General features: G+C 32.5%; 1 protein-coding gene across 1 annotated transcript; it reads right to left on the bottom strand.

Moving 5' to 3' along the window:
* Positions 1–9,761: 9,761 nt before the first annotated feature.
* Positions 9,762–11,129, bottom strand: LOC120188952 (zinc finger protein ZAT9-like). The gene has a single exon (XM_039192319.1). It carries the CDS (start codon positions 11,127–11,129, stop codon positions 9,762–9,764), a length of 1,368 nt encoding a protein of 455 aa, XP_039048250.1.
* Between the last annotated feature and the right edge of the window lie 201 nt (positions 11,130–11,330).

Genomic DNA, 11,330 nt, shown 5'->3' with positions numbered 1-11,330 from the left:
GAAAAAAGCAGCCAGAGCAGTAGCGGAAGCACAAAAAGAAGCAGCGACAGCACAGAGAGAAGCAACATATTAGCAGAGATGTAAAGAATTTGAAAAACAACTCAATGATATGATGCATATGATACAGAAAACACAACCTCAGAATCCACCATCATAGTATCATTTATGTTATCAGCATTCTGTTAATGTTACTGAACCGCGTTTAACTGAACTTATATTACGTTAATGAAAACTTTTATTTATTATATTGAATTTTATGTTGCTTGTTTTGGATATAGAGTTTGATGTTATTGCTGTCATGTTTGTTAGATAATAGAACAGGTTGAAAAAATAAATTTGGGGTAATCGAACATAATTTTTAAATTGGTTAAATTATGTGTTATTTAGCGGCGTTTGTAAAATAAAAATGTTGCTATATACCAGACCTTTAGCGGCGTTTGTAACCCAAAAACGTCGCTATATACCATACCTTTAGTTGCGTTTGTATAAAAAACGCCGCGAAATTTCAACATCTATTGCGACGTTTTCCAGAAAAACACTGCTAAATCTCAACACTTATTGGGCATTTATGATAAAAACGCTGCTAAATCTAAACACCTATTGTGGTGTTTATGCCAAAAACGCCGTTAAATATCAAAACATATTGCGGCGTTTGTAAGACAAACGCCTCTAAATATCGTTACCTATTGCGGCTTTTGTTGAACAAATGCCGCTATTTATAGTTACCTATTGCGGTATTTTTCGTTAACAAACGCATCGAACTTTAGCGGTGCTTTTTGCGGCGCTTAAAAACGTCGCTATAGATAATAATAAAAACTCCGCAAAAAGCCAATTTTGCTGTAGTGGCTAGTTTTAGACTGACACAAACAAGACACATTATTGTAATTTGGTCGGTCATACCATTTCTACCTAGGCAGTTCAAGTGTTCATTAAGGAGTTACTTCCATGCCTTGCTCGAACGAAACGTAAAGGGATTGCTTATATTCTTGTGTTCTCATTTGATAAAGAAGTATTAAAAAATGACAAATTAGGTCTGGATATATGTGACAATTAGAATAAGGTCCGTGAGATCTAAATGGGGTTAATTGTAAGGTGAAAAAGTGAATAATGAAAAATATGAATCACATCAGTACCAAAAATGATTTTTGACGTGGATATTTGGAAAAAGAAGTTTAAAATAAAATAAAATATTGTTTCTAACATTAGTGTAACATTTACTAGAAATGTTAAGAATAGAAAGTAATTTTACAAGGGAAGGAAAAGTGTTTGATGATGATTTATATACTATTTTTCTTTCTTTTTTGGTTGAATATGGGTGAACACGTGCACGTAGGCGTCGTTGTCGGACGTTTTGATCCGTGATAATTATGTAATTATTGATTTGATTATTAAATGAATTGAGAGAGAACACATTAATGAATTTAATGTGATACTTTTTGGTCGTTTTTAACTCCCTCTCCCAACCCATAAATAGTTGCATTTAATGCTCATTTTAGATCATCCAAATACGATTCTCTCAAAGAGTTCTCTCCTATTCTCTACCCATCTTTTTTTAAATCAACGGTATCACATACTTTCACTTCAGATTTTGAGTGTACAAAATTATGAAAGATCATGTTAATCTCGAGGACAACATTTATTTCAAGGATTACACCAATCAAGACAAACTTGTTTCTAAGACATTGGTTCTTACATGACATAATCAAATTTTATGTAGTTTCCATAATCCATGATTTTCACTATTTAAATCTTTATCTAACATAAATTAATGGTATGATGTTAAAGAATGTCTATAACGTTTTATAAAATAGTCACTTTAGAATCTATTCTTTTTTGGATCATTTTAGACTCCAACGGTTCATTTTGGAGCAAAATATCATTTGTTAGATGAAAATTGTTAGTTTACAGAGGATCAACGTTTATCTCTAATGTGACAAGTCCTAAAAATACAGACGTGACACGTACCATGTGTCTAAAATGATAACATGGTAAATTTTCTATGTCCAAATGATGATGTAAAACATGTCACATGTCCAAAATAATATCGTCATACATGTCATATCAACATTTTAAATACAAAAGACTTTTCACTTGAACGACAAACATTATTATTAATTAGATAATAATAATTTTTATTCAACTAGAGAATATGTGGCCCCAAAATAAAAGTTAGAGGACAAAATGTTAAAAAAAATCAAAGTTCAACATTAAAAGAGAAAGGGATATATGACCCCAAAAACTTGAATGCCTTGGAAATAGCCTTGTATAACGTAAGTAGCAAGGTTGCTTTTCTAAATGCAAAATATACTTGATGAAGGATCATTAGTCCAAGAATTTGTCTTATCAATTTGATGTCGGGTCTTAATCAACCTTCCGAGAATGTGTTTCGTATTCAAGCTAGATTGATAATATATATATATATATATATATATGAAATTGAGAGAATTAAATAAAAATAAATGACAATATTTTGTCATATTTAGGGATGGATATATAACTGCACTCAACAAGTTTTAGTTCAATTTCATTGATTCAAATATATAGAGTCAATTTTTGAAAAACAAATTTTAAGTTTAGGATAAATCGAAGTCAAGTTTAGAGTAAAAAATAATGATCCGAGATAATATTATAATTTTTCCTGCATGTTTAAGAATTATTACTATATTGGATCTCTTTATTTTTTTTAATTACCTTTCTATTTATAACGAATGAAAAAAAGAAAACATATATAATTATTTTAATGCTTTAAATTATTTGTTTTATCTGTTTTAGTATGGGGTGGGTTTAAGTAAAAGCTTTAAATTTTTTAATTGATCGCTAATTGATAAAGAATCAAATTCTACCCGACCAATTTTATCCGTAGACTTAAACTCAAGAAATTTCATCTCAACTGAGAGTAATGTACCAACGATATTGTAGAAAGGGATGAAAACGACCATACATGAGTCTCTTTTTTCAATAACTATTAGTATTTGATATATTGTCCGATAATCTAAATGGGTATTGTCATAATCATTTTTTATAAAAATAATTAAATATCATTTTAAAAACAGTTACAACTTTAATTTGAAAATTTTGGTGATTTGAAATTAATTTGTATGAAATTGGATCAGAGTCACCATCGACCTTTAGGTTAGGTAGGTCGAATACCTAAAAATCGTCTTTTAAAACAAATTAAAGAAAAATCATTTTTTAAGACAAAATTTGGTCTGCGCTTACCAGAAATCAATTTAAAGGGTCCGAGAGTCGATTACGCGTGAGGAATGATTAACACCCCCACAGCGCCCAAAACTTTGTACTTAGTCACTTACAATGTTTTCGTAAATGGTGGAACTTATAAAACGAATATAAAGTTAATTTATGATCCATTTATTGAAGTTTAATTAATTAGCTTCGAATTAATTATCAGAAAAAATTCTTTAACTTGAAAAGAAATCTCGAGATTAACAATCTTCCGTCGGAAAAGCTAACTCGTCTATTTCTTATCTTTAAAGAATATTCTCTCATCATTTATTAAAAAACGTGAATCGAATATAAATGTAGAATCGACATTTGCGTATAATAAAATACATTGTCATTTATAAAAAAAAACATAACTTGCATTGTTCAATGTAAAATAAAAAATGAATTAACAATTAGCAAACTAAAATGGATTTATTTAAGTTCACATTTTGTTCAAATTCCGTATCGGATCACACTACTTCGATTAAGTGATGCTTTCCACGCCCATTCTACAAATAACGTTCTTGAAAAACAACCGAGTAATAACACATTAAGGAGTAAAATTTAATAACTAAAAAAAATTACATATTTAAACATGTAAAGGAACTACAATAATAAAAATAAATTGAATACATAAATATACACATACAAATATTGTAACATTAATATCTATTATTTATAAAGATATGAACATAATTATATAAGATGCAAAACAATAGTACATAAAAATAAATAATTAATAATACCCTACACATATACATATATATATATATATATATATAACACCAATGAAAATAAACACAAATGTAACACCTCAACCCGTATCCGACCCGAATACGAGTCTGAGATGCCACATTGACTTTTCAAAACCTTTTTCTTACAAAATATCAAAACATTTGAACTTTTTTTAAGAAAATACGATAATATATTGTTAAATCATGTTTGTTATAACCAATTTTAAAAAAATATATACGTTTTATGAACAGTAAAATATGATATAAATAGTGAACAGTACCGTATGAACAATAATGAACAGTACCGTGAACGGTGCCGAATGTGAAAATTTTTCCAGATTGCTTGAGGGGAACCGATTCCCCAGCTATAGGGTACCGATTCCCTGCTACAGTACTTTCGTAAAATACATATAAATTCATACAATTTAAAACGTTCATCATTATACATTTACCATTTACATATATACGTTTAAAACATTCCAAAACTCAATCAGAGCGTTTCTAATACAAATCCTTTTTATTACATGCCAACTAAATTCTTTCTAACAAAATACATGTAATTAAATCTACATTTCTGATCTGATCTTTGGTAAGGAGAACTGATCTGTCTTGTTCCTCTTTATTTCTCTTTTCGCTTTCCAAACCTACGTGTGAAACAATCACACGCTAAGTCGATGACTTAGTGAGACATATAAAACATGTAATATAACCATATACCATTTCATATAAACAAAAGGCATAAATCTGCAAATACTATCATTAATCACTTTTACTTACCATATATTCATCATATAACACATATATCACTATACCAAGGAATAAACATATCATGTAATTTCTATAACATATTTCATATTACCAAATATACATATCACATATAGTGTATTTGTTATTATCTCTTATTAATCCATGTACACATGTCACTAATTCCTTTTATCATATAACATATCATGCATTAACCAAGCAATGCATCATTACATAAATCTTGTGATCTATTCCATATAACAAATCACATATACATATCATATTCAGTATACTTATTAAATTTCTTTGTTAGCCCATGTACACTGTTGAGAACTGAAGGTATGTGAGTACATTGAGGTTGTGCACTAATGCTATCACCACAGCTCGTATAAATCCCATTGAGTGGCATATGAAATTTGTCCCGAATGACCTATGTATTTGTCCCGAAGGACCACTGTATATGTCCCAAAGGATCGCGTAGACCCTCGACTCTTGGCATGCCAACTATACATATAGCTCTCGTATTATATACTATGGGCATTATTCTTATGTTTCATATGTTCATGTACTCATGTCATTTCTCTTGTGATCACATATACCTTTCTTCTATCACATATCACTTGTATGTGTAAACATTTGTATCATATCATTTAACATGTATCACAAGTGCATGTAATCACGTATTACATGTAATCATGTAGATCATTTCACATGGTTATATCATTTCTCATTTATTCATGTACGTATGTCATATCTTGTCCATATATGTTCATATATATATATGTCACATATACTTTGAATCATCTTTTTCACCTATGTCATAACACATAGCACATATAAGCACATATTAGTTCATATAATCAAGTATACATACATTTCATGTCATTCACATCCTTATAATCAATACTCCATACACTATAACTATTGAGAATACACTTATCACAAGTCCAATTCCTTATAATCCTATAAACTAAAATGCACTCATAAGAGTCATATCAATCATATAATATTTTAGGAGTCACTTCTTACCATAGTAACTCTATCACTGGCTCATTGCAAGCCAATGTTTTTCGATAGCATAAGTACAATTAAATTGCACTCACCTTAGCCTTGCTTTGATTCAATTATAATTCTTTGATTGTTCTAGAACTTGTTTAGGCTCAATATCTACATAAATATAACATTTCAAAACAATTATCAGAAGCCTAAACCTTAAACTTAATGTTGATAACTTAAGCCAATTTAATGAACCAAAATTCCATTTTTCATTTAAAGGGAATCGATACCCCCATGGGGGGAATCTGTTCCCTCTGCACAATCTGGAATTTTCGTTCAAGCTCAGAAATCACTGTTCATTGCACAAAAATTCTTTATTTCCACTTCAATTCTTCATATTTCATCCCCTTTCATAATCTTAACTCAAATATACATACTTAAACTAATTTATATCCATTTATTTAATCTTAAACCTCAAAAATTCTATTCTCCATATAGAAATCAATAATCATACCAAATTTTCCATGTTATCCAAATTTAATTATAACACTTCTAACTTCTTATTCTCATAGATAACAAGTCAAATTCAACTTCATATTCAACTTATCAACTCTATTTCAAGATTTCATTCAAGAACTCAAAATCTTTAATCTCTTCTATACCTTTCATCTTGTTGTTTTAGAACAAATTATGCTTTCCTTAAGCTTAATTATTATCTAATGATCAAAACCCAACCTTTATTTCAACAAATAATCAACAAAATAGAAAACTCTTACCTTTGCATAGCTTCCACAATTGGAGAAGAAAATGAAGAAGATAACTCTTCCCTCACGTGATTCATTCATATAAGGGAAAATATATTTCTTGTCAAATGACCATTTTTCCCTTTAATTCTTTGGATAATTACTAAAAACTTTCAGGAAATATCCCCAAATATATCATTGAACTATTCAACTATTTTATTTTGACCAACAAATTCTGAAATATTTCAATTTGGTCACTAACCCGATATTGAGGATGTTACACAAAACATATAATACAATCATTTCAAGCATTGAAAAACTAAAAAAATGAAACAGTGAGGACCTAATGAACAATAAACCCCTAAGATTTAAACACCAGATTAAAGAGAGTGGCCAGAATGCAAATGAAACCAAACATAAGACTTCAAAGCATAAATTACTCAATTTTAAATATTGAATAATACGAATGACAAAAATGAATACTATAGAAAATCATCAGTGAAAACTCTAAATACTTAAACATATAGGATTACAAACATATGGGACTAAAATAAATTAAATAAAAAACATGCAAGGGCAAATAACAATTAGACCAAAATACATTCACATTAAATAGTGATTAAAATAAAAGGTGCATAAATCACAGGGTCAAATTAGAATATCAGCAAACATAACATAGTATATAAACTAGTGACTGAAATGAAAATATTGAAACAAAGAGGCACACAATAAAATATCACAAATTTCATTAATGGCTAAAACAAATTGATACAAAATATAAGGAACCTGAACAGAAATTTACCCATGCTCTAAAAAACACGCTGAAGACCCCTAGAACGTTTTCGTTTCGCGTAGCGTATATATGTGTTTTAAACCAGCTTCAAACAGTCATATATCTCATTTGTTTTTTTCTCCTTTCAGCCAGAGGAGAGAGATGGAGAGAGTGAGAGAAAGAGAGATTCAACCGAAGCAAAATAAAACCAGAATTTGGCGAGCTGTCATTGCGCCGACCGTCACTGATCGGCGTCGACCGTCGTCCACCGGTGTCAGAGAAGAGGGATAAACATACGATTAGGAGCACCTCTTCACCTTGGTCGCGGATCCAAGCCTCGTTTGGCCTGAAAATGGTTTAAACGTCATAGATCTACAAAGAGATGCTTCGATGTCTTCGGCTCCAACGACCCATGGTATTCTCACTTCGAAGCTGAGGTAAGGGCTTCGATCCTTTTTCTTTGCTGCTCTTCCTTCTTTTTCTTTTGTTTCGAAATCTCTCTTTGTTTTCCTTTTTTTTTCTTTTGAACCCCTCCCCGAATCTCTTTGTATCTTTCTTCTATTTTTCCTCTTCCCCCGAAAGTTCTCATCTCCTTTTATGTTTTTCTTTTCTACATGTGATGGATCCACTTGATGGATTGCTCTTTTTCCTCTTTATGGTGATGGCTTCTGCATGTGTATATCCCGAGGTAAATCCCCTCGGGATTTCTTTTTGATCTATTTTTCATTTGTTTATTTGGGTTCTGATATCTTGCACTGTAGGTGATCATTGTTCGATGGATGGGTGTCACTGTGTGGCCAGAGTTATCAATAGCAGCAGGGACAATCGACAGCGACGCAATAGCAGCTATAGTTAGGGTTTCAAAACCCTATTTGTCTTGGGTCGGGTCACTGAGTTAGGTCGGATCCTGGGCTGCTGAATCGGATCTTGGGGTGTTGGGCTTAGTCAGTTGTTTGAAATTGGGTCTGATTCGGGTCAATGGTTGTTGGGCTTGTCTGGGTTGCTGGGGCTTTAATTGAGTTCACTTGATGTTGGGCCAGTTCGAGTTTGGGCTAAATTGGGTTTCGGGTGAGATTGTAATTGGACTCCATTTTCAAGCCTGCAAAAATATGTAAACAAAGTAAACAATAATAATAATAATAATAATAATAATAATAATAATAATAATAATAATAATAATAATAATAATAATAATAGAATAATATTTTTGTAGACTCGGACAAAAACGAGTGTCTACAGGTACTATATAGATTTATTATAAGAACAACTTTTTTAACTCAATTTACTTCATTACTTGAGAATTCAAATTTCTAATTTTATTTTAAAAATTTATAATGTATCGTCCCCCTAAACGTACTATTTCATTCACTTAAAGTTGTTTTGTTTTAAGCGTCTCCTAAATCTGCGTACCAGTAAACTTTGTCACGTGAACGTTGGAGCATTGAAATCCCTCTCTGGTTTTAAAGGAAGTAAAAAGGTGTTCTCTATCCTCACATGAAATGATTAAGAAATTTTAGAATATTGATTAGCACAAAAACTAATGATTGATTAGAAAAAGTAGTTTAACACTTTACTAGAGGAATCGTTCAGAGTGTCATGTTATCCAATAATTGCCCCGAAAGAAACAACAATGAAGAGGCATGAAATTAATTAATTAATCATTATGGTATAGTCATGTTACATTATATATCTCCAAGATTTAATTGATTTACTGCGTGTTATCTCCACGAGTTGCATGTAAATTAATAACCTATGGTTCTAAAGACTAAATTAACAACATTGGAAGCAAAACAACACATTATTGTCTAATTGCTTTTGCTTGCTAGTTGTAGTCGATGAAGTTGGCAAAATTCCGAAATCAAACAAGTAATGGCAAACCAACACACCAGGAATCGTTGACTACTCCTTCCCTCTATTCCATGAGTCTAATTTTTAGGTTAGTGGAACCCATGGAACGAGTGTCGTGATTAAAGTAAATATTATTCTTTCTAGAGGTTTTGAGATTGAGCAATTGTATTTATAGGATGTGTGTGCGTTCATTGTCAATCAACTAAGAAAATTCTGAACATATATTGTAACTTATAATCATCCCAGATTAATAAAAATATAATTTATAGGTTAGTGGAACGCTAAGAAAACTGATTCTAAGTTCTTCTACATAGACTACGAATTCCCCAGTTTTGATGCTATTTAATTTTTTTTTTCTTTATATTCATTGACATTATTGTTTAATTGTATTGTATGAACTTGTAATCTGCTTGGTTGTGGGTTGGGTACTATACTGCAGACCGAACCAAAAGCAGTTTCTGTAAATCTCCTTTTTCAAGTTAGACCAAAACATGCCAACATTGATATTTGATAAACTTGTTTAATTAAATTTATAATTGTATTCTGTTTTATAATATATAAAAATAAAAATGTGTACAAAAATTGAAAAGTAATATAACTGAGAATATTCTCAAAATTATGCAATTAAGCGTCACAAAATATTTAATTAAGAGTCAGAGCCAGCATTAGTAGTTGTACCAATCCCAACTTTTTTATTTTTGTTCAAATACCAATCCCAACTTGCAGCCATGGAGATGAGCCTCCACTCATATTGATGTCCTTTAGTTTTGTTAGCTTCAACTTTCTGTCTGTTTCGTCGTCTGCATTTTGCATAAAACTATTACAATGATCATTGTTGTTTTGATTGTCAACCTGTTGCTGTTGATTATCTCCTTTATCTTTAGCCTCACCGCCTCCTAACCAGGGCTGTAAATAGATTCCAGTCGAAACATCAAAACCCGATGGATTAACGTGCTTCCGTCGAACAACATCATGATGATCAGTTGAGGCTGGAAGATTGAGATCGAGTTTAAGATTGAGTGGCTCTGAACTGTCGATGAACTTCGGCTCCATTTGATCTTGGAACCGATGAAACTTAGCCAAAGAGGAAGTGTCTGGCGAATTCGAAGTGATCCAATGGCATCTTTTGTGTCCTCCCAATGCTTGTCCCGATGAAAAAACCCGGTGACAGATTGAACATTCGTGTACTTTTGATTTCTTTTTGGGTGCAGAAGCCAATGGAGTGCTGGTTCCTTGATCAAATTGCAAAGTTGACAGTGATTTCCTAGGGAAAAACTCTTCAAGTGTGGTAACATCATATGCTTGACTATCGTTCATACGATCCAGCCGAGCTGCGAAACATCCCTTAACTTTCTTGTGACTAGCTCTGTGTCCGCCCAATGCCTGATGAGAATTAAACACTTTCTTGCATGCTTTGCACTCAAACAACCCTTTCGCTACGCCTTTTGCCTTGTCCATGGGTAACCTACATGCAATAGGAGCAATGAAATTCATTGTATTTCTTCTTTCCTCTTCTTTGCTGGCCGAAGCACAAGACTCCTCAGGCTCGGTTATAAATGGAGCAACCGTTGCATTAGATAACAGCATTAGGCAATTAGCGAGATCTTCCTCTTCGCTCGATGGGGAAAAGGAGTTGAAATCATCCACGTTAGCTCTATACGATCTTTTCCTTTTAGACCATCCGCAACCTCGCCTCATCATGTCATTGTCGCCGTCCGAGCCAGGCGAGGACACAAGCGATTCGGCATCGTCGGAGCTGCATTTACCGTGCTCAAGAAACGATTTCCAAGACAGAAACTCCTTCCCACAATTCTCACAAACCCTACAGGTCTTTAATCGATTAGGGTTGGTTCGCAACGCGTACATGCGCTTGTTGCTAGGTGGCACATTCCTTCCTAATTTATCTTCCCAATCACTTGCATGATCGTCGTCGTCAATGTGGCCGCTTTCGTCACCTATTCCATGCGCCCTCATATGCCCACCAAGTGCTCTTCCGGACCCAAATCCTTTCTTGCAAATTCTACAAAAGTGCTTAAAGTCCGATTGTTGTTGATCCGCAATAAAAGCCATACGAAAGGGAAAATAAAATGAAGTAAAAAGCTGAAGGAAGAAGGACGAGTCGATTGTTCTTGTATAGTGAAAGATTGTTGCAGAGTTTGTATGGTGAAAACAGGCTTAGAGACTTTTTCCTCGGCTTTGTGGTGGTGCTGGTTTCGCCGCCTCCAGTCAATTCAAACGATTACTATTAACTATCACGAAAAGAACCCTACG

Source organism: Hibiscus syriacus, unplaced genomic scaffold (genome assembly GCF_006381635.1).
Source record: "Hibiscus syriacus cultivar Baekdansim isolate YM2019G1 unplaced genomic scaffold, ASM638163v2 tig00116951_pilon, whole genome shotgun sequence".
Lineage (NCBI taxonomy): Eukaryota > Viridiplantae > Streptophyta > Magnoliopsida > Malvales > Malvaceae > Hibiscus > Hibiscus syriacus.
This window is presented reverse-complemented; position numbering and strand designations above follow the sequence as displayed.

Coding starts and splice junctions, on each gene's coding strand:
- LOC120188952 (XM_039192319.1), bottom strand. CDS start 11,129: ATGGCTTTTATTGCGGATCAACAACAATCGGACTTTAAGCACTTTTGT.